Genomic DNA, 23,821 nt, shown 5'->3' on the forward strand with positions numbered 1-23,821 from the left:
GCCCCCAGGGCGGCCTCCGCCGCGGGCGCGGGCTGCAGGGACCCGCCCCGGGCCTCCCCGGCTTCCGCCGCCCGGGCTACGTCCTCGGCGCCCCACCGGAAGCTCCCGCCGAGCCGCGGGGAGGCGGCGGCGGCGGCGGCGGCGCGGAGGTTGGTTGCACTGCACCCCGCCCCTGCCCCGCAGCACCCCGCCCCCACCCCACCCCACCCCACCCCACCCCGGGACCGCGGGCGGCGCCCCGGCCCCCGCCCCCGCGCTCCCCCCCCGGGAGTCCCCAGCCCCAGCTCGCTGGGGGGCTCGCCAAGTGCAGGCCTCGCTGCGCACGGCGGGGACCTGGAATCCGGGCTGCAGAACCCACCCGAGACCCACTGCCAAGTCCTTCCCGCAGGCGCCCGGGGCGCCCCTCGGGTTCGCCCATCCTCGAATAGTCGCGGGCGCTGCTGTGCGCACGCCGCTGGACAGGCGGCGGCAGCTAGACCACTGTCACCTGCCTTCGGGGGGCGGGGTGCACGAACGGGGCTGGGGGGGTCACACAGGCAACCCGACATCACCGAGCGGGGAGGCAGGGGGCTGGGCCGGTGCTGGGGGACGCAGGGGATCTCAAAGGCGGGCGCCCAACCCAACCCTGGGGCGGCCTCCGGAGACTCCCAGGGGAAGTGGGGTCTGGTCCAGGTACGCCCGAAAGCAAATAGAAGGCCAGAGAGATGTGGGGTGCGCGATGCAGAGAGACTCCACGTGTGCAGGTCCCCACGGGTGAGACACGGAGATGGGAGCGGTGGAGGTTCAGCGTGGAGGAGAAAGGGGTCAAGGAGACGATAAGGAGCAGCCAGGGAAGTGGGAGGGCTGGGGGTGGGGCGTTTACGGAAGGGGTGCGGGAAGCCCACGGGGGGCAAAGGTTGCGAAAGGAGGGGCCAGGAGTCTTGTTAGGTCCTGGCCGGAGGACTAGTTGGATAGAAACTGGGACAGACTCTGGGCGTGTGGCGACTTGGACACTGAGAATCTCTGGGGCATGTTTCTGGAGATTCAAGCGAGGAATCGGAGCGCCCATGTAGACAATCTTTTCCAGAAGTTTTGTTAAAGTGAGGAAGGCGTGTAGATGGAAGAGGAGTTTGGGATGAGGGTGAAGAGCGCTCTAAAGCGATGCGTGGTTAGGAACAGTCTCTGGGTTCTGGAATCCCCGCTCCTCTTGAGCAAAGCAAGGAACCTCTTGTACTTCAGTTCCCTCATCTGTAAAACAGGGATAATGATGATACCTGCTTCATAGGGTTAGATGAGGTGGTGCCTATAAAAGTACTAAACGCAGCACTAAAAGGAGTACCTATTATTTTTCACTTTTATTGTTTGAGCAGCTCAGGCATATTTTCATGCTAACGGGAAGGAGCTGGTAGGGAGGGAGGCATCCAAGACAGAGGCGAGAGGAAAGGGACGAGGGAGAAATGGACCCAGAACTTGGGTGGAGAGAGAAGTCTTGGGTGCCTGTTTGTGCCAAACCAAGGGAAGAAGGAAACAGATGGGGCTGCAGAGAAGTTTGCATGTTTGGGGGATGCAGTTAAGGGAGTGCCTTTCTGATAAACTTTTCTCTGAAGTAGGCCTCAAGGTCATTTGCTGACAGGGCCAAGCCAGAGCTGGCCCAGGTGAGGGTAGAGGTCCTGATTTACACTGCAGTGCCATGGTAACATGCTCTCTTTGCCAGCAGTCCCTGGCAGCCCCACTATTGCTTCAGGGAAGGTGGGCATTTGAATTTATCTGGGGTCAGAGGACAACATCTGACCTGCTTTGCCCACTTGTGGAGCTCAAGCAAAGTTGATGGTTGCGAGAACACTATATAAGCGTACTTTACCATTTAAATCCTTTCCTCTGATCTGGAGCTGGAAGGGCTGTGGCCATCATCAGAATACAATGTCAGAGCCTTTTCAAGCACCTCACTTGGGATGTGCACCTTGCCACACCTTCATCCACAACCTCATTTAGTCATCACAGCAGTCAGATGAAGTAGGTATTATTATTAGCTCCATTTTACAGATGCAGAAACTGAGGTTCAGAGAAGTTAAAGACCTTGTGCCACGATGCAGAGCTAGTAAATGTCCACTATTTAGGATCCCAGCTCAAATCTGACAGACCTCAAAGCCCATGATTTGAAACCACTATGAAAGTTTATAAAACCCTAGTAACAGCCCAGCATGATCGAAGTGAAGGGGTCATCTTTTCCTTTTGATAGGTGAGAAAACAAAGCTCTGGCCTCCTTCCTAGCCTCTGTAGACTTCCCCATGTGGGCTTGCTTTTGTCTCTTGTATGGGTGGAGACACGCAGAGTATGGAGTCCCACAGACTTAGTGCAAATCCTGCTCCACTACCAGGGGCTGTGTGACTTCAGACCAGAGGTCTTGCTTCTCTGCACCTATACACAGCCCCAGAATTCCCAGTGGGCTGCTCTAAGGAATAGGAAGGAAAATGTTACCCAGCCTATAGTGGATGCACCAGGAGCCGTAGTTCCCACACAACGGTGGATCTGTGTCTCACTTGGCCTTTGAGAATAACTCTCTGTGGCTTTGTGTTTGTTTTGAGCTTTGTTCTGATCAGGGCTGAGAAGTAGTGGTGCCTGATGCGGGTATGTGGCCACCTATGACTTCCTGAGTGGGGCCATGGGAGGAGGGCCCTGAGCCGTGTATGGTTCTGAGGACTTGGACTTGAAAGGAGGGGAGGGCCCTGTGTTGTCATCCTGACTGATGAAGAATGCCACGGGCAGGGCCGCACCATCAGAGTCCTCTTGCTGCCTCTGGTTGCCTTAGCCATGGGTCCCAGAATCTCAGGGATCAGAGGAGCCCTAAGGACCACCTGTTGCTTCTCTTTTTTTTCAGATGGGGTAACCAAGTACCACTCTACGGAAGTGACTTTTACCTGAGACGCTGGACAGAGCTAAAGCTCCTGGAACTTGCATTTTTGGACCTGCCATCAGGACCCTGGGGATTTCCACCTGGGTGGTGAGCACTCCCACTGGAATTCCAGGCTTCTCCAAAGTCTCAGAGAACATAGACAAGTCACCACAGCTGGTGTCTCTCCGCTGATGTCCCTCAGGGGAGGAGGTAGAGGAAGCCAATGGCAGCCTGAGGTTCTCCGAGAGGGGAACTCGCTGGTTCCTAAAAGTCCGTGACACAGTTGTGTTTTTCTCTCTGACTCGCTCTCTTGCCCTCTCTCACTCTGAAGAATGGACACTCCTAGAGCCTTCAATCAGCGTCCAGGGGATTTTTTTCACCACAAAGGGTAATTCCTGCCCCATCCTGCTGTGACTCAGCTGTGACGTTGAACCACACAAGCCAGTGAGAAGATAAAGTCATCAGACTCCTGCTCACGGAGGGGAGGAGAGGGGAGCCCACACCAGAATTCACCTCTTCTCTCAGCACAGACTCCACGGGTCTGGTCCCCTCCCCAGAGGAGCTTAGTCGGACCCCAGGATGGCTTCTGGCTCAGCCAGCAGCCCCCGCCCAGCCCCCGATGAGAACGAGTTTCCCTTTGGATGTCCCCCCACCGTCTGCCAGGACCCATCAGAGCCCAGGGCCCTCTGCTGCACTGCCTGTCTCTCTGAGAACGTGAGGTGAGGGGTCGAGGAGCAAAGGGCGGGTATGAAGAAGGTGCCAGGGAGGGACCCCTGATGGGAGGCAAGGGTGAGAGGAACCGGTGGCTTTGGGCAGGTGACTTCCCCTCTCTGGGCCTTAGTTTCCACACCCTTGTCTTGCAGTCCCTGACACTGTCCCTCCTGACTATTGCTGGAAGGAGAAGTAGCCCCAGACAGATGTCAGCTGCCACAGCTGAAGGCTGTCCAGGGCGAAGCAGAGCCTCAGGCTTAGCTGAGCTCTTTACTTAGTGTGTGGCTGGGTGCAAAGTTTGGCTTCTTTGTTTGTAAAATGCCTGTAAAGCTATTTTCTACCTCCCAGGATTATTACGAGGCCCAATCAATAATGTTCCAAAAAGTCCTTGTAATGATGAATGTAAACTTCCTTAGTAAATGATGAACTGCTATACAGATACATCTACATCTTCCGCAGTATCACCCATCACCTTGTACTGTTCGCTGAGAACACTTTTAAAGGGAACAAAGACATATGTTTATATATGTATGTATTTATAGGTGATATACTTATATATGTATAAGTAATATGAATATGTATATGTTATATATAAATATGTACTTATATAAATATACATATTTTACATATATAAAAATCTACATATATGCATCATATATTATATAATACAAAAATATGTGTATATTTAACATATAAATAATGCAGAGAGATGTGACATCAATGCAATCATCAGCATCCCACCGCAAACAACTATTACGTGCCTACTGTATGCCAAGCCCTCTTTCCTTTGGTCTTCAGAAGAGCATTGGAAACGTGGATCCTCTTATTATCCCATTTTACAGATGAGGACAGTGAGGCCTAATGGAGAGATTAGGTCCGCTTGCCTCAGGCCCAATTCCTGGCACATGTGCTCCTTAACTGCCATGCACCCCCAGCATGACCTTTGTGTGGGGCTTTACAGCTTAAGATGGGGAAACTGAATCAGGCCCGTTTGAGAAATTCAAATGCTTTGACGCAGGGGGAGGCTGTGAGGGGGAGGGGAGAGGTTGAGGTGGAAAGGCCAGGTTGTGGGAGTGGGATGGTCAGAGCGTGGCTGGTCGTTCTGGACTATCTCACTCAGGCTTTTGCACTGGGCCTCTTGGCTCCCCTCCCATTTTTCCAAAACCTGGCAGAGCTGGGTAAGGAGCTGACTGGATGTTGAAGAGGCCCAGGCCTGAGGTGCGGAGAGCCCAGTCCAGCTCTGCCCCTGACCACCTCTACCCTTGGCCAATCCATACATCCTCTGAGGCCTCATTTGTTTTCTCTGTAAAACAGGCCTGATCAGTGGCTCTGCCTGTGGATCAGAATCCCTTGGGAGCTTTGTAAAAGCCCCTGTGTCACCTGGTCAGAGTCTGATACTCCTGGTTAAGAACCTCAGGCTAGGTGTTCTCTGAGGCTCCTTCTTATCCTAATTGGCCATAGTCCTCTGTAATTACTAAAACTAAGAGACCAAAACCAAATAGAGGAAGCTGAGAAGAGCAAATATAGCCACACATCCACAATCTCTTGCCTGAACTCCGGCTCAGACACATTTTGGAATGCAGAATTTTTTCAGATTTTAGAAAAGCAAAATAGTGCATTACTATGCAATTCTTCCAGTGAGGATGGGGCAGCACCTTATAACCGAGCCTATTAATATTTCTGCAATGAAACATAAATATTCCTACCCAGTGGGATAAGGAAGGGCTATAATAGCCTCCAGTCACTCAAGGTCAGGTTTGGCTGCCAAAGAAGCTCACTCCAAACTACAGGAAGACCTCGCGTGCCAATGCTTTTTAACGTTTGGGAATGGTCAGTCTGGGATTATGGGCCTGCTTACTCATTGATATCAGCTGGGCAAGGCTTTTGGAGCTATCAGGATGAAGGTTGGTACCAAGGAGTTGGGAATGCCTCACTCAGCCAAATTTGTTCACATGTCCCCAGGAACGGCGAGGATCGGATCTGTCCCAAATGCAGAGGACACGACCCCCAATCTGTAAGCCCAGGAAGCCTTCTGTCTCAGGAGAAGGTACGTTGGCATAGCCAGGAAAGGACATTTGTCTTTTTTCTTCATTTGTCAAGGTTGAGGCTACTTAGGCAACTCTTTGCACAGCCCTTGGCAGGTACCTTCCTCCTTGTCTTGAGTCTAGACTGAATTTGGTTTGTAAGCAATAAGGAGACTGACAACACATTTGTGAAGCAACTTGCCCAAAGCCACCTGGCTGATCTGTGAGAACAACAGTTTAGCCCGGGGGTCTACAAACTACAGCCAGTGGGCCAGATCCAGCCTGCCACCTGTTTTCTTACAGCCCATGAGCTAAGAATGGTTTTTTATATTTTACATGCTTATAAAAATTAAGAATTATATTTTGTGACACATGAAAATTATATGAAATTCAAACTTCTGTGTCCACAAATAAAATCGTATCGATACATGGCCACATCCATTCATTTATGCATTGTGTGCACTTGCTTTAGTTGGAACAGAGGATTCAAAGCCCAAACTATTTACTATCTGACCCTTTGCAGAAAAAGTTAGCTAACTCTTGATCTAGATAGTTCTTCCTGTCCCTGTTTGCCCTCAGAAAGGAAGAGGCAATGGCTCCCATATCAGGCTCTGCCAAGCTGTGTCCTATCTAGGAATAAGAGAAAGCTTTGGAAGTGTGAAAGACCAAAGAGACGTCCTCAGGCCTCGTGGCGTAGAACCCCGGACCTTTGTGTTGGAAGGCCCCTGTAGAGCCCAGGGATTTCCACATGCTGACCAGAACTGGTCCATTCCCACTGGTTCACGATAAAATGATGATAAAAACAAGAAAATTGTAATGACTTTTTTTTATAAAGCCAGGTTCTTTCCATTTATAGAATCAACCTTCACCCTGAGATGTGCTCTCCGTATATATGTCTTTATATGAATGAAATGATAGTGGTAGTAAATGGTAGAATTTTTGATAAGGCCTTTACTTGGTAAAATTAAAAGAGAGCAATCATTGTGTTCATCTCCCAAAAAAAAAAATGCATAGCGATCCATGAATCTAAAGCTGTAAGAATCAGTGCTCTAAATCTACGCCCTTCATGTCACATGTGTTCCCTGATGCTCGCTGGGAGATCTCAGTGTATGACTTTCCAGTGACCAGGGTCTCACTGCTCAGCCACCCTCACTGTCCTCACTGTGAGGCACCCAGCTCCTTGTAGCCAGAGCTCTACCTTGCCACAGCCCAGGGGTCAGGAGCTTGGTGTCCAGTGTCCAGGGATGGCTCTGTATAATTCATTGCGTGGCAGAGATGACTCCTGTGCCTGTTTCTTTGTCTGTAAAATGAAGAAGCTAAGTTGGCTCTTCCAGGCCTTTCCAGGACCTGCGATGTCCAGATTACCGGTCAATGGCTGGCAGGGCGGCTCTCCCTCCCACCCATGGGAACCAGAGGCTGACAAGCTTCCACCTCCCTCTCCCTTCTCTGCTCTAGCTCCTCCCCTTCAGAGACTTGGAGGGATTTCCTGCCCCACATAGGGTTGATTTTGAGGGCTCTCCCATCTCCTCATCAGTCCTCCCCTGTAGGCCCTCAAGGGAATAGTAGTAAGGATCCAGTGTATTTCCTAGAATTTTACACTCCGCAGTGTGGTGAGAGCTAATGGCATAACCTGATCCATGGAATAACTTTCTGAGCCTCCCTGTTTGGGCATCTTCATGGACTAACCAAGAAATGTGAGCCGCACAGACTCATAACTCTGAGCCGCGTGCTCCACCTGCACAAGGAAAGGCACAGGCTAGATGCTCCCTGAGGCCCCGCCTGCTTGAATGCTCCAGGACTGTTGTTTTGAACTTGTTTTAGGTTCGCCTCTTAACAAAATTAATACACATTTTTGTATAAATCTTGGGTAATATAGATAAGAGGTATTTTAATATTTCTTAATCCAGTAGTTTTAATTTTTTCATCTTCGTTAATGTGACATCAGATGACAGTGGAAATGCTTTGATTAAAGGGGAGCCTGGACCCCTGTCCTCTTAGTTACCCCACTTCTTTTTCTCGCCCCAGCCCCTGAGGACTTTGGGGATGCCTAGGGCCCCGCAGAGCAGTTTGCAGCTTTTGCTTCCTTAAACCAAATGAAGCAGCTCTGAGGGTGGAATCGCAGGCGCTACGGGGTGGGAGGGTTGCTGCCTGCGTTTGGGGGCGGGCAGACCCCCCCGCAGCATGGGTTCCATTCTCACCCCCGGCTTCCTGACGTAGGCATCACCGCGCCCCCAGTGGAAAGCTGGGAGGAGCGGTGTGAGCCAGTGGTCTGAGTCCTCCACAAAGCCACATCGTGGAAAGACCAGGGACTCCTCCAGCTCCTGACCCTGAAGGGAACTTTGGGGGACTTTTGACTAAAGGAAAGCAGCTGATTATAAGTCAACACTTTCGTATGTGGTCATTGCGAAGTCTGTGCACCTGGGGGTAAACCTGGGCCGTGGAAGTGGGTGGAAAGGCCGGGCCAGAGACCAGCTGAGCTAAGCCGTCCTTGCAAACACTGTCCATGCCATCTGCTTATCGGTCTGTCCTCATCCTCTGACCTCACTAGATTATTATCTCTCCAAGAAGTCCTCAGAGTCATGGACCCATTAGGTAATATAAGAAGCAGATATTAAAAGGTTACTGTTGACCTAGTTAGAGGCTTGGTCCATGCCTGGAATGGCCTTCCTGTAGAAGTGACAATGAAGTAGCAGAGGAGCTAGCGGCTGGAAAATAACATTCAACTCTGTCTGCCTGCGACCCTGTGAATGGGATTGTTTCTATTACTTTCTTCTCTTTCGGGCCACTCAAGGTCAAAAGCAAACTGGCATCTGCTGCCAATGGCTTACAATAATGCCTTAACTTATTCTAGAATCAGAAAATGATAGGAAGTCAAGCTGTCTAGTCTAATTTCCGTTCTGTTCGGGATTCCTGCCAGGTGGCACGTCCTTCCGGTGATGGGGAGCTCAATACTCCATGAAACAGCCACTTGCACCAAAGGGTACTCTGGTACCGTTTTCCTCTGTCCTGAGCCGAAGTCTTTCTCTCCTAAGGCCACAAAAGTCAAGTCAGTCAGCATCTTGTCCCCCGGGGAAGTCCTGCATTTGAAGAAAGGTGCTGACCACATCCCTCTTGAGTCTGTCCTTTGAAGTGTGATGCCTAAAAATGAACCCCCGAACCCTTATACTTCTGAATTTGACAGTCTCATCTGTAACTTCATCGATCCTGTGACACCCTCTCACAGGTGGGGGTGATATCCCTGTTTCGCCACTAGGCGTTATATCGAGGCTCAGTGAGGAGGTGTGCCTGGACCAAAGGCATATAGCAAAGGGACTCAAAGCCAGGCTCTAACTCCTGCCGCCTAGGCATTTTCTCCTCTGCTGCCTCCAAATGTTTTATGCAGGCCTAAATAACATAGTCCGCCTTAAGTGCTGGAATCCACCAAGTGCTATGGAGAAACAGAAATGAGCAAAACTACTTTCAACTAGGAGAATCAGGCAGGGCTTCTTAGAGGAGGTGGCAGTTGAGCTGAGCAGAGGTCGCCAGAGAGGAAACTGGCTTAGGCACAGAGGAGGACAAGAACTGGCAGGCAGAGGCAGACCGACTGGGTCTGCCCTGTCGCCGCAGAGTACCTTTCCTTCAGCACAAGCTGAAACCTGAGCAGAAATGGCCCCTCCAGGCATCCGGGACCTCAGGCAGTCTTTGCGCCCAGCGCAGTGGTATGGGCAGGGCCTGGCACACTACAGACCCTCTGTTCTGTGCAGTGGCTTCACAGAGGTGACTCTCATGTTCTCGGCTCACATTCTCGGAGGCCTGCAGGTCGCTGAGTGGGGGTGCCTCTCGATGGAACCCTCTGCTGAGCCTGTCGCAAAGGGCCTGGGGTAAGCAGGGTAGCTGAGAATACCACACACCCCCAGACTTCCCGGACGCAGACAGAAGGACAAGTGTTCCCTCAGGGCTGGGATTTTGTTTTCTCTGTTTCTGTTTCCTCCTCAGAAGAAAATCCACGGCAGATTTTATTTTTAGCAGCTTGAGGCAATGAGACCATTCATGGGGCCGCTCGTGGCACCAGACATACACCAGGCTTGGCCTAGGACTGAAGTCCCAGCCTTCCTCTGTAACCCCAGCCTGGATCCCTCTCCTGTCCCCTCAGCCCCTGGCCTTCAGACGAGGCTACCCTTTGGTCAAGGGAGGGCTCCCTGATGTGGAGGAAGGACCCTGGACAAGGACTCCAGGCCCCTGGTGTCTACCTTGCCTCTGCCCTGAACACGCGCTGCCTCCTGCCAGTCACTGCCCATCCCTGAGCTTTGGCTTTTTCATTCAGCCACCTCCTCAAGTATACAAGCCTGGTGTTGCTTCAAGCAAGCCAGTCGTCCAGTTTTCCCATCTGTGTTAAGGTGAAGGTCGTCTCGCTCTCTGCCTGCCTCAAGGGATGATTGCTGGCATCCCATGAGATAGCATGCAAAAATGCTTTGGTCCTGTAAAAATACAAATACAGTTAGGGACGTTGCTCACCAACCTGAGGAAATCCAATGGGAAAATGGGGTTTTATAGAAGTCATTATTAAGAGTCTGAGATGTGAGGATTAAATGATGCATGTATATGACAGCCACTGCGGGAGGAAAAGGATGTCCCAAGGGCAGTGCTTAATCCACAGGAATAGCACCACCACTAATAATAATGCTGATGATGATGACTAACATTTATCGAACACTACATTAGGCAGAATGATGTTCCCCAAAGATGTCCACATGTTAATCCCTGGAACCTGTGCATATGTTGCCTTACATGGCTACATGAGTCTGTTTGGGCTGCTGTAACAAAGTACCACAGACGGGATGGCTTGAACAACAGAAGTGTATTTTCTCACAGTTCTGGAGGCAAGAAGTTCAAGATAGGATCGATTTCTTCTGAGGCCTCTCTCTTCGGCTTATAGATGCCAGTGCCGCCTTCTTCCTTGGTCTTCTCGTTGTCTTCCCTCTGTGCGTCTGTGTCCAGATATTCTCTTATAAGGACGCGAGTTGTATTGTTTTTGGGCCCACGCTGACGACCTCATCTTAATGTATTTACCCACTTAAAGACCCCATCTCCAAATACGGTCATGTTCTGGGGGTTAGGGTTTCAACACATGAATTTGGGAGGATACACCTTAGCCCCTAACAATGGCAAAAGGGACTTTGCAGATGTCATTAAATTAAGGATCTTAAGATGGAGAAACTAACCTGGATTATCTAGGTGAGTCTAGTGTAATCACAAAGGTCCTCATAAGAGGGAGACAAGAACGAGTCAGAGAGAGATGTGAAGATGCTGTGCTGCCGGCTTTGAAGAGGGTGGAAGGGGCCGTGAGCCAAGGAATGCAGACGGCCTCTAGAAGCTGGAAAAAATGAAACAGATTCTCCCCTAGAGCCTCCGGAAGGAACACAATCCTGCCGACACCTTGATATTAAGACTTCTGACCTACAGAACTGTAAGAATAAATTTGGGTTGTTTTAAGCCATTAAGTTTGTGGTATTTTGTTATAGCAGCAATAGGTAACTAATACAGAATTTCCATGTATTATCTTATTTAGTCCTCACCGTAACTCTATAAGGTGGGGCGGGGTACTATTATACCCTTTTTGCAGAGGAGGAAAGTTAAGATATGGAGAGGTTAATACTCTCCCAGGGCCACCCGGCTAGCATGTGAAGTGACCAAAGTGGGCTCTGCACCCTGGCAGGCTGGCAGACACCCCATTAACGCCTGTGGCACTCTATGGAATTAGTGACTGATTAACTGATGATGGGACTGTGGGCAGCCTGGCTGGCCACTGAGGCCTCTGAAGACCTCTCGGGTCACTCCTGCCATTGGAGACTGTCAGCCATTGGAGATTGGTCACGTTCCATACCCATCCACACAACAGAGATGACCCCAGCATTCATAGAGCACTTTCCACCCAAGCAACGGGCCTTTTCCTGCGCCGGTACACCAGTAAGGCTCAGCTGCCAAAAGAACACGTGCCCTTCCACCTGCGGGTGATTCTGGACTTCCAACCTCGTATCTCATCCCTCCTATGATATTCACTTCCAGCTTAGAACCACAGAGAGTTCGTGTCGTGGACTTGGAGGGAGTTTCAGAGCCTGAGAGGTTCCACTAGTCTGTTCACCTGGAACCAGGTCTACACCTAGCGTCAGGCCCTCCATTGTTCCCACAGGTCAGGAAGCTACCTGCAAGGCGAAGCTGCGTCACTGCACACTTCCCAAAGCCAGCTCGGTCTCTCTGCCAAGGCTGCCCTCTACCCACCCCCGATAAAACATCTGTTTTTTATTCTTCGTTGGGAACAACTTGTGCTTAAAGCCCGGGGTGGCGTGGCGAAGAGGGGTTGGTCCTTTGCTGGGCTGTGTTCTGTGTCCCAAACCAACCATACTCATTAAGTCTAAAGCTCTCTCTTCTTTTACTTTTGAAAAATAATAACTAGTGTAGCTTTGTATTTGCTCAGCCCTAAAGACCTCTGTCGTCCTCTTTTATTTATCCAAATCTCCTTTCATTTTACCCCCTTAGATTATTTTTAAAAAACAACAACAAAGCTCTTTGAAAATCAAGATATTATTTATAGGCAATAAAATTCACTCATTTTAAGTGCACAGTTTGATGAATGCCAGTAAATTTATATAACCATGTGAACACCGCAGTCAAGATGGCAAATGTTTCTTTTCTGCACCTCGTGCCCTTGGTTAGTCTCTCCCAGCTGCAGCCTCACACGTCCACTGGTCTGCTCTCTGTCACTGTGGTTTTGCCTTTTCCAGAATCTCACAAGAATGGACTCATCGTAAGTCGTCTTCTGGGTTTGATTTCTTTCATTTAGCATAATGTTTTTGAGGTTCCTCCATGTTATTGCGTATAGTCTTTTAGTCCCTCTGATTGCTGAGTAATGTTCTGAAGGAAAAAAAAAAATGTGTTTATCCATTCACCAGATGATGGATATTTGGGTTGCTTCCAGTTTGGAGCTTTTATGAATACAGCTGCCAGGAACATTCACATACACACATAAACATATGTTTCAGTTTCTCTTGGGTAAATTCCTAGGAGTAGAATATGTGGCTTGTACGAGAACTTTATAAGCATGGTTTGTTTGTAACTTACAAGCAACTTATAAGTCACTTTGTAAGCATGATTTAACTTCATGAGATACTTCCATGGTTTTTTTTTTTCCCCAAAGTGGCTATATTATTTTGCATTCCCACAAGCAACATTCATATGTTCCAGTTCCTCTACATCCTCATCAAAACTCGGTATTGTCATTCTTTTATAATTTTAGCCATCTAGCGAGTAGATAGTGGTATTTCATTATGGTATTACATTATAGTTTGCATTTCTCTGATGACTAGGGAGGTTGAGCATCTTTTCATAGACTTGTCATTTATATATCCCCTTTTACGAAGTATCTGTTCAGTATTTTATCCATTTTTATTAGGTTGTTTGTCTTCTTATTACTAAATTGTAAGAGTTCTTTATATATTCTGAATACAAGCCGTTTCCAGATCGATATTTTGGAAATAATTTTCTCGCGGTCTCCCATGGACTTCCTCTTGACGAGAGATACAGTTGACCCTTGAACAATGTAGGGGTTAGGGGCACCGATCCCTCACATCGTAGAGAATCCATGTATAACTTTGACTCTCCCAAAATTTAACTACTAAAGTTGTCCCTCGGTATCCATGGGGATTGATTCAAGAACCTTCTGTGGATACCAAAGTCTGCGGACGTCCAAGTCCCCTGTATAAAATGGCGTAGATCACCGCATACAGTTGGCCCTCTGCATCCACAGACTCCCAACCGCGGATGAAAAATAATACAGATACTTATTGAAAAAAATCCTTGCACAAGTGGACCTGTGTAGTTCAAACCCACATTGCTCAGGGATCAACTGTAGTGATACGGTGTGGGAAGAACCCTGTGGCTATGCTGCTTCCTTACTGTTCCTTCTTGGGCAAATCCCTTCCCCTCCGTGAGCCTGTTTCTTCATCAGTAAAATGAGAACAAAAAACCTGCTCTATCTTCCCCACGGTGTCCTTAGGGGCCGAGGAAGAATTAGGGCCCTGAAAGCATTTTGTAAACTCCTTCGACCTATAAATAGCTTAAGGGTAGTGTTGAGGTGCTATTGAGTACTGAGACCCTGCTGTGCCCCCGCCCTCGGGCTGTGCATTATCCAGGAAGGAGAACAGGGCAGGGCAGGCACACCGCAGTCTAGGATGGGTTGCCAAGGAAATGTGCAGAAGGCAATTGTGCACAGTGTCCCATGGACTTCTGGAGAAGGAAGGTGTTCACTTGTGCAACCAGCATGTCCCAGGTGTCTCCTCTGTGCCAGGCCTTGCCCTTAGCACCAAAAACACAGCCGCGACCCTCACAGAACTTCCAGACCAGTGGGGACAACCAGAGACGAATGGTGATGATGGGGCTGTGTGGCTCGTGCCCTGACAGAAGTAACAGCTCTGCCCAGGATCACAGCAGGGGCCCTGATCCTGTTTTGAAGGAGGGTCACAGAAGGGCCAAAGCTCGAAGGGTGGAAAAGAGTCAGCCGGGCAGAAGGAACAGCAGCATGTGCAAAGTCATGTGGCCCAGCCCAGCTTATGCCCTGTTGGATCCTGGTACTTTGCAGAGAGCCCCAGTGGTTGTTCCTGGGACTCCCTAAACATTCAGTGACATGTTATTATTTCCAGGATCACCCTGAGGTGGCTGCCGATGGAGTTGGGTGCCCCTTTGCAGGTGTTGGCTGCTCCTTCAAGGTAAGCATCTGAGTGTGAGGAAGGACATCTGTCTACTACAGCCCTAGACCACTGGGTCTCCCCACTTCAGCTCCTCCAGGATTTTCCCACAACATCAAGCTAGTCCTCTGAATGTCCCTTAGAATAATGACTTTCTTACTAGTAAGTCATTTCTATACTCAGGAAAGTTCTTAAGATCTCATCTTAACATTGTAGCATCCCTAAAATGACACCACCACCCCTCCACCCACCATGCCTCTCTCCATGGTTCTAAATCATCATTGTGCTCAAAGACAGAGCAGGATTGTTGCTGTCGAGCTGGGAGGCACATGGCTCACGGTGGGCCTGTCTGAGGTCAGGGTATTCCTCCGAACCCTCTCACTGCACGCAAAGCAAATTCCCTTTTTCTGGGTGAATGGATCTGACTTTCTCTGGGAACTTTTGGTGGCAAGACCCTCCACTGCTCCCTGGTACTCCCTCCACCTTCTCGTTTTCACTGACAAGCCCTAATGTCTCGGCAGGGGAGCCCAAAGTCCATTCAGGAGCATGAGGTCACCTCTCAGGCCACCCACCTAAACCTGCTGTTGGAGTTCATGAAACAGTGGAAGGCCCGGCTGGGCTCTGGCCTGGGGTCCGGGCCCATGGCCCTGGAGCAGAATCTGTCCGACCTGCAGCTGCAGGCGGCCGTAGAGGTGGCTGGCGACCTGGAGGTGGACTGCTACCGGGCGCCCTGCTCGGAGAGCCAGGAGGAGCTGGCCTTGCAGCACTTCATGAAGGAGAAGCTCTTGGCCGACCTGGAGGGGAAGCTGCGTGTGTTTGAGAACATTGTCGCCGTCCTCAACAAGGAGGTAGAGGCCTCCCACCTGGCCCTGGCCGCCTCCATCCACCAGAGCCAGCTGGACCGCGAGCACATCCTGAGCTTGGAACAGAGGGTGAGCATGGGAGGCAAGGGGACCTTCAAGCCTGGCTCAGGGGGTTCCCTCTGCCCCACCTTGTCTCCTGACCAGTGGACCAGCCTTTTTCCTGTTCATTCTTCCTGTTCAGAGCAGTCTCCCCTCCATCAAAGTCTCCTGTGTCCCAAGACCTTCCGGGAGGAACATTGAGTCATAAATTATAGTCAAGTTCAACCCCACCCCCCACCCTCCATCTAGTGCTTCATTTCCTTTGCTCGAATTTCTCCTATAATAGGACACTCCCTCCCCAAGCAGCTCACTCCATTGCTGAACATTCTTCACTATTAGAAAGTTCTTCCTTATACTAAACTGAAATTGGCCTCTCTGTGTCTTCCCTGCATTGTTCCTGGCCCTGCTCCTCCGGGTCCACAAGATGAATCTGCCTTCTAGTCCCCATGGAAGCAGCCAGTGATTAGGCTAAATGCCCCCAGTACCTTCACCTTTTCATGCTAGCACGCAGTTTCATGCTGTTATTATATGCTCTGGCTCAGTCTCAGAAGGATTCCACACATTCAGAGTGGTAGTCCCAGACCAACTCCAGGTAATCCACTTATCCGACAGCTTTTGTTTGAGCAGGACGGTCCCTCCTTTGTTCCAGAGCTTATACTTTTCTTAATATAACCGATCACCGTGTTAATACTGCTTTTTTCTCTTTTCTGTTTTTTTTTTTACCAGCAACATTACATCACTGTCTCATGTTGAGTTAGGCCTGGATTTTAGTTGCATCTCCACCATTAACGTGCCGCATAGGCCTGAGCAAGTCACCTTCCCTGTCAGAACTTCAACTTTCTCATCAGTAAACTTAGGGATTCAATTTCTTTTTTAAAAAAAATTCTTTAAGAACACTCACTTCTACTCCTGACTTCCCTACCTGAGCACTCCCAAGGATCAATCTATAGAAGACCCAGGCGCTGGGTTCAAGTGACCGAGTAAAGCCTTCATGTATGTGACCCTTGCCCCAGTCAAGGTGGACTCTCAGAGGGCAGCAACCACACCTTTAGTTCAAGAAACTTCCCAGATCTGCTCTTACACACCAGGCACCGCGCAAGGCACGGACACAGAGGAAGAACAAGCTCCCCAGCCCTCGGCAGGGGAGACCGTCTATCAGGCAGGAAAGCCAGGATCCTAACTGCTTTCATAAAGCTGCTGTAAGGGCTCTGTCAGGATGAGAGGGAGCAGGAGCGGCTGAGCCAGGCCGGGGGCCGAAGCCCCCCCAGAGGAAGGGCTGTGTGAGCCCGATTCCTGATGGATGAATAGGAGCCGGAGAAGGAAGGAAAAGGAATTCCAGGCAGGAGGGACAGTGTGTTCAAAGGCAGATAGACATGCCTGAGGGAGGCATGGTCAGGAAGGAGTATTTGGGGGCAGATCCGTCTCCATACCTCACGATCCCCACCCCACCCCCAAGCCGGGGCTCGTGTCCTGGCTGAATGGGCTTCCCCACAGGTGGTGGAGTTGCAGCACACCCTGGCCCAGAAAGACCAGGCCCTGGGCAAGCTGGAGCAGAGCCTGCGCCTCATGGAGGAGGCCTCCTTCGATGGCACCTTCCTGTGGAAGATCACCAATGTCACCAGGCGGTGCCATGAATCAGCCTGTGGCAGGACTGTCAGCCTCTTCTCCCCAGGTAACACGTCCCTAGGGGCACGGAGACCTGCTGTGGAAGGCAGGCCCCAGTGGGCCCAGGAAACAAGGAGGGGGAGCAGCCATATGACAGCCATGCTGTGTCCAGTTAGGCCAGTATCCGTTCAGGCCACCTACTATGCTGGGACCGCAGAGAAGGCAGGTGCCCGGCTCAGCCCCATAGCGCATGTGCTGTTTGAACTGGGCACGCCGTCCACCTCCCCGAGTGTTAGTCACACTCTGCAGATAGGAGTAAAATTGTTACTGACTTTGCTTGGGCGTCGGATGTGAAAGGAAGTGCAAATGAGAGGGTACAGAGTATAGTTCTCACAGGTGAGTCCCGTGGGACCCTGCCCTCAGCGGTCCGAAATCAGACAAGCAGAGAACTAGGCGGATGATCGTAGGTAACGCATCGGGGAGTCTTGTGTAAATCAGGGCAGTTCTTATTCATTTCTGGGGCCCCAGGGCCGGGCACAGTGTCCTGCATAAAGTAGTTACTTAGTAGCTGTTTCCCTTAATTAATTGATATCTGTTCATATAACAATGTGTATATTCAGCACAAAATGCTCAGACCTGTGTGCTCTGCCTTTTGCCTCATTCTTGTGCATCTAAGTAAACAGGTGGGTCATTAAAGAGGATTTCTGCCGATGATGCTTTGAACGACCGCTCGCCTTTGCCCCAACTTCATACCTTTCCTGATGCACCCAAGACCGACAGGGCAGGGATGAAGAGAGGTGTCAGAGTTGGCTCCATATCACACAGCAGGGCTGGGTCCCAAAGCCAGGCCCCTTTCCTCAGGAGCAGGGGCAGCCCCCTTCGTGGGGTGGCCCACCGCCAACTCGCAGGCTTTTCCTCCTCACTTCTTTGCAGAGAGGCACAAAGCAAGCATTGTCTCTGGCTTCCTATTCCACCAAGAAGACGTAAGGGACGGAGATGAATCAGACTGTCAGCCTGTCCCTCCTCCACCCCTTCCTGCCTGCCCCACCACACCCTGTCCCTACTTACCCCTCTTAGAGGGGCCCTTGTGGTGACAGCCATTGGAACCCACACTACATGGCCCTTTCAGCTGCCCCAAGAAAGAACCCGCAGGCTCCTGTGCTTAGTCACCAGGGGATGATTCATCCCTTAGGAGCCTTTGCCAAGGGCGCCCAGCAGAACTGTGAGCCGCCTCACTCTCCCCCATTCTCCCAGAGTCCCCAGCCACTTGGCCCAGGGCAGCAGAAAGAAGTCAGTGTTGGGAGGTAGGAGGCCTGGCCCCTAATCCTGGTTCTGCCCTCAGCACACTCTGAGGCCCACCACTTCCCCCTCGCAGGGCTTGGCTTCCCAACTGCAAAATGCAGTTTGGTTAAATCAAAAATGTGGTCCCAGAGCCAACAGCACCACCATCCCCTGTTAGCCATGCACATTCTCAGTCCTCACCCAGCACTATTGAGTCAGAAACTCCGGGAGTGGTGTAATTGGCTTGGCAATCTGTGATTCCGATGGCCAGTTGACAGCCACTGGGCTAGATGATCTCCAAGATCCAGGTCCTTTTTGACTATAATGTATATAATGTAGAAGAATGCTGGGTCCCAACCCCACATTTCTTAGTTTCGAGCCAGTGACCTTGGACATGCCTAACCGCGGGTCCCAGTTCCTTCATCAGCGAAGTCCAGCACTTTGCAGCTGCCTCTATGCTGACTCTGGCTTCCACATTTCAGCTTTCTACACTGCCAAGTACGGCTACAAGTTGTGCCTCCGGCTCTACCTGAATGGGGACGGGACGGGAAAGAAGACCCACCTGTCGCTCTTCATCGTGATCATGAAAGGGGAGTACGATGCTCTGCTGCCATGGCCTTTTCGGAACAAGGTACGGGGCCACGGGAAACAATAGGGATGGGGTGGGGGAAACCTGGGTCTTGGTCCTGGTTTAGCCGTGAACTGGCTGGGTGACCTGGGCAAGTCCCTTGCCCTCTCTGCATTATCAGTTTCCCCTTTTATAAAACAGGAGCCTGCGTTCACATCTAGTAGCCAAGGCTCCCTTCAGCATCATGAGTCCAGGGGCAAAAACGCCTGGATCAACACCACTGGGAGGCATGTAGAAATGAAATTCACATGGCGGGGTGAATAAGGAAAGCTTCCTGGAGGAGGTGCTGTCGGGTTAGCCTGAACTGGCCGCATTTTTAGAAAAAAGGAAGGAGGCAGATACCATTACACACCTATTAGAGTCGCCAGAATCCAAAACACCGACAACACCAAATGCTGACGAGGATGTGGAGCAACAGGAACTCTCCTCCATTGCTGGTGGGACTGCAAAATGGTCCAGACACTTTAGAAGACAGTTTCTTAAAAACTGAACTGCTCTTACCCTATGATCCAGCAATCACACTCCTTGGTACTAAACAGATAAGTTGAAAACTTAGATCCACACAAAAACATGCACATTTATAGCAGCTTTATCTATAGTTGCCAAAAGTTGGAAAAGCCAAGCTGCCCTTCAGTAGGCGAATGGGTAAACGAACGGTGGTACATTCAGACCGTGGAATATTTTTCAGCACCAGAAAGAAATGAGCTCTCAGGCCATCAAAAGATATGGAGGAAACTTAAATGCATATTGCTGAGTGAAAGAAGCCAATCTGAAAAGGCTGAATACTGTATGATTCCAGCTACACGACATTCTGGAAAAGCCAAAACAATGGAGACAGTAAAAAGATCCGTGGTTGCCAGCGGTTGAGGGGAGGGAGAGATAAATAGGCAGAAAACAGAGAATTTTTAGGGCCGTGAAGCTATTCTCTATGGTACTATAATGATGGGTACATGTCATTATACATATGTCCAAACCCATAGAAGGTACACCACCAAGAGTGAACTAGGGATGTAGTGTCATCGATTATAACCCATGTCCCATGAGGTGGCAGCATGGAAGGTTGTGTGAGGGCGGGGTCTACGGGAAATCTCTATCTCTTCCATTCAATTTTGTTGTACACTTAAAACTGCTCTAAAAAATGAAGTCTATTAAAAATGTTTGAAAGGGCGGAAGTGCCACGGTGGTCTGGATATGAGTCAGTAGGTCAGTGGTTTCCATACCTGCTGGGGAGATTTTTAAATGACCAGTGACTAGGTCACACTACAGTGAATGGTGACGCCTGAGCATCGGTATTTTTTAAACTTTCCCAGGGAATTCCAAGTGCAGCCAAGTTTGAGAACTGCTGCGGTGGTGGGCGATGAGAAGCTGTTTCATGCCCTGACGGGCATTCCAGTGACACATGCCGGGGGAGAGGGTTTGTGTCACTGAAATCGTTAGCTTCTTAGGGGCACACATAATCTGCCCTGTGCAGACAGAGTTCCATTTACGTTTCCGGGAGTTGATTGACAGCCCCTCAGCAGAAAGCCTATCTGTTCCTGCCCCCGCACCTTGCCCAGGAGGTTTCAGCATAGTTGATGATCAAACATCTCAGAGCAGGAAAGGGCATTACGGGTTATGAGTGTGTCTTCCTCGTCAGTGCCTAGTCACAGTTTTAGCTCGCAACAGCCAGCAAAACCAATGGTCGCATCCAAATTCCCCCTTCCTGTAGGATAGAGTGGCTGATTCCTAATCACAGGACAACCAGGCATGGTCCTGACATTGTTTCTTTGACTCCTAACCAGCCTGAGCTCAGGGTCAAGGGGCTACACAGGTGGCAGACACAGAGCTCGGTGCGCTGCCCAGGGCCTGACCTCCACCATGTCCTTGCCCTGCAGGTCACCTTCATGCTGCTGGACCAGAACAACCGTGAACACGCCATTGATGCCTTCCGGCCCGACCTGAGCTCTGCATCCTTCCAGCGGCCCCAGAGTGAAACCAATGTGGCCAGTGGCTGCCCACTCTTCTTCCCTCTCAGCAGGCTGCAGTCACCCAAGCATGCCTACGTGAAGGATGACACCATGTTCCTCAAGTGCATTGTGGAAACGAGTGCTTAGGGCGGGCAGGGCCACGTGGGCCACACCCGCGTCCTGAGGGAGCACCAGCCTAGGCTAGGGGAGTAACAAAGTGCCCAAGGGCCTGCCCTTGGTGCACAAGGCCCCAGGGCACACCGATGGCGTGACCTGAGCAGGGCCGACAGACTGGCTGTAGCGGCCATCAGCTTAGAGTGGCAGAACCTTGGGCTAAGCCCACAAAGGCAGAGGATCCAGAAGGAGGTTGGTGGCAGGACTGTTCCCTCTGCACTGACCATGCAACACTGGAGGCCCGGGAGCCACTCCAGCCCTGAATGCGAGGTGGACTGTGACCAAGATGGGGAGGGAATGGGGACCAGGCCTGGGGCAAGGATGGTGAGCTAGAGATGTGAGGCCTGAGCATGGGACGGTCTCTGTAGGGCCACCATGGAGACCTGGAAACGTGCTTGCTGTCTTCCTGCCCAAGATCAGACCCAGGGGGTGAAAGGGACAGGGTGCCAACGTGAACTCAGTCTGTCCAGGCGTGGACTGAGTCCCCATCTCTTAGAGTGAACAAGCAAAGTCCGAGGACTGTGCTGGGGTAGAGGAAGGCATCAAATTTGGATTTGAAGACCTTCAAGGTTACTTCTAGCCCAGAAAGTCTCTGAGTCTAGGCTTTCTGGCCCAGGTGAGACCTAGGGCTGCAGGGATTCTGGAAACATCCAGGTTCCTTATGCCCTCCACGTTCCTCACTCACCTTTAGTAGCACCAGGTGGGCTGAGCTGGCCCACACAGCACCTGCCACCCAGGCCTGGCAGCTCGGCTTCCCCCAGATGCAGCGGCACACACATGCCCTGCGTCCTGTGCCTCCCAGCAGAACTCCCCTTCGCCTCCTCCAGGGGAAAGCAGGCCACTGAGCTCCCGGGGGTATCCAGAAGGAGCACGAAGAAAGGGAAGCATACACTCGCCACTCCCTGCCTGGGGTCCCAACGCCTTCCTTGCTTTCTAGAATCCCATGTCACCTGATCAACCGAGGTATTCACTTCTCTCGTTGACTTATCAGGGCCTCTGAGCCACTAGCAGAAGTTGTTTTTTTAAATATGCATAAAATCAAAGAATTATTTTTAAAATCTCTTTTGAAGTTTTCATGAAGCGTGTGGTTGTAGGAGTTGGTCGTAACTGAGCCACGTTGGAAAAGACCATTGCCACGTTCTCAGTGGCGCTGCCAGCCTTGCAGGTGACGTCCGGGGCTGGTGCGCTGGCAGGGACATCCCCCTCCGTCTCAGTCTTCTCCTCTCTGTAATGGGGGGAGCCGCCCCAGCCAGCTTCCTTCCCTGGGTTCCGTGGACCTCACAGGAGATACTGCCAGGAGAGACTAGAGAGGGAAAGGCCCGGGCACCGCGGCCTACCTCGCATGGCCTGGCTGTGGCCTGTGTTTATCTTCTTACCTTGGAGGCCTCACACAACCAATTCCTACTCAGTCCCTTGCCCGGCTTCCCAGAGACCCCAAAGATTCATGCTACCGCTCGGAGCTCTCAGGCAGGCACCCAGCCTTCCCTGCAGCTTACTCTTCCTCCGCTGTGATCGATGGCACTGCTCACACCTTTAGGGTTGGCTCCGTGAAATGGGCCGGCAGCCCTGCCTGTCCTCCCTGAGAAAGTCCTCCCAAAAGAGGTGAGGGAGCAGCACAGCTCAGTGGGCTCGATGTATCAGAAAACCCAGATCCAACCTGAGTCTACAGCTGGTACCCCATCCTGCCTCAGCCTCTTCATTTGAAAACGGGGATATATACAGGGTTTCTCGAGGCCCAAACACAGTAATGAAGCACTAGTGCTTTGTAGTATGATGGCATTTTGCCATGCATGAGAGACTACAAACCTGTCAGGGCTCCTTTTCCTTGTCCCCACTGCTGACAGCCTCTCACTAATGGAGACCAACTTGCTTCCTCGATGAGTGTGAATAACAAGGGAAGGTCTAGCCTCGAACGTTATGGGACTTCTACCTCAGAGCTGGTGTTCCGGCAATAACATCCTCGTCCCCAGTCATCGAGTGCCGTGGTGAGAAGGGGTTTGCAGGACAAGCTGCTGCTCGGGACAGCTATTACTCTACACCTTCAGTGGCTTTTTCCTGATGGGAAGAGACACAGACTCTCTTTAAACACTGTGAGAGGCGGCCATTCTTTCAGTAAAGCTTTACTGAGACCTGTGCCAGACCCTAGGCAGGGGGAGGTAAAATGGGCGCCCTACCCTCAAGAAACTCTTAGTTGAGTGGGGGAAACCGATCCCTAAGTAGATCATTGAAACCGACACATAAGAGAAGCTCAGAGAAAACACAGGATTCCAGATCCGTTGGGTGGAGCAGGGAGGGCTTCATGGAAGAGGTGGCATTTAAACTCGACCTTAAAGTAGTTTGAGATGCAGAAGATAAGGGTGTGGGGGAAAGTAAAATCATAGAGATGGAAAGCAGCCTTGGCTTTGAGTTGGAACCATGAAGCAGAAGGCAGAGAGGTAAGTTGGGCTGGAGCACAGAGGCATTGAAGGCGGTTTCATCTGCTGGAACCAGCATGGGGTGGGGTTGGGGACATCCCACATCTCCTGCGTGTGACCCTTTGGGCTGTTTACAGCAGGATGAGACAATGATTTAAAACATTTACTAATTTATCTTCCAATAAAGCCCTATTTTAAGTGCACCAAGCACCTGACATTTCACTTCTTTAGAAGTAAAAAATAGAAACGATACTAACATATAAAATATATTACTAATATATAACATCTACTTATTGAGGTGTAGAAGTATTAAATAAGATACTTACTATAAACTCTAATTTCAGAGTCCTTAAAAAGTAGTAGTGTCTTTCTCCCAATGCTTGCTTGCCTCACATCTTACTGCAATGACTAAAACTTTCAGATCAGTGTCAAATAATAGTAACAGACATCCTTATTGGGTTCTTCATTTTAACTGGAGAGTTTCTAGGGTTTCACCCAAAGAGCCTGTTGATCAAGCAATCACGGCATTATAGCTATCACATAA

At 50.6% G+C, this 23,821-nt stretch overlaps 1 protein-coding gene across 4 annotated transcripts; it reads left to right on the top strand.

Moving 5' to 3' along the window:
• Window positions 1–23,484, top strand: TRAF1 (TNF receptor associated factor 1). 4 transcript variants are annotated; one of them, XM_039866740.1, is made up of 9 exons: window positions 1–149; window positions 2,858–2,980; window positions 3,204–3,591; window positions 5,546–5,630; window positions 14,283–14,348; window positions 14,849–15,259; window positions 16,724–16,901; window positions 18,598–18,746; window positions 20,618–23,484. In XM_039866740.1, the coding sequence occupies exons 3-9, from the start codon at window positions 3,452–3,454 to the stop codon at window positions 20,834–20,836; spliced, it is 1,248 nt and encodes a 415-aa protein (XP_039722674.1). In that variant the 5' UTR covers window positions 1–149; window positions 2,858–2,980; window positions 3,204–3,451; the 3' UTR covers window positions 20,837–23,484. The 4 variants fall into 4 exon arrangements, with proteins under 4 accessions (XP_039722674.1, XP_039722672.1, XP_039722675.1 ...); XM_039866741.1 differs by lacking the exon at window positions 1–149 and adding an exon at window positions 600–753; XM_039866738.1 differs by having other exon boundaries at window positions 2,858–3,591.
• Window positions 23,485–23,821: the final 337 nt, after the last annotated feature.

The sequence above is a fragment of the Pteropus medius genome, unplaced genomic scaffold, assembly GCF_902729225.1.
Source record: "Pteropus medius unplaced genomic scaffold, Ma_sr-lr_union100, whole genome shotgun sequence".
In the NCBI taxonomy this organism is placed as follows: Eukaryota; Metazoa; Chordata; class Mammalia; order Chiroptera; family Pteropodidae; genus Pteropus; species Pteropus medius.

What these genes read in the sequence shown, in the direction of transcription:
- TRAF1 (XM_039866738.1), top strand. Translation starts at nt 3,452, where the DNA reads ATGGCTTCTGGCTCAGCCAGCAGCCCCCGCCCAGCCCCCGATGAGAAC. An exon ending in GCCTTCTGTCTCAGGAGAAG is followed by an intron (nt 5,631 to 14,282) that starts GTACGTTGGCAT and finishes TATTATTTCCAG; the next exon opens with GATCACCCTGAGGTGGCTGC. An exon ending in TGTCAGCCTCTTCTCCCCAG is followed by an intron (nt 16,902 to 18,597) that starts GTAACACGTCCC and finishes TCCACATTTCAG; the next exon opens with CTTTCTACACTGCCAAGTAC.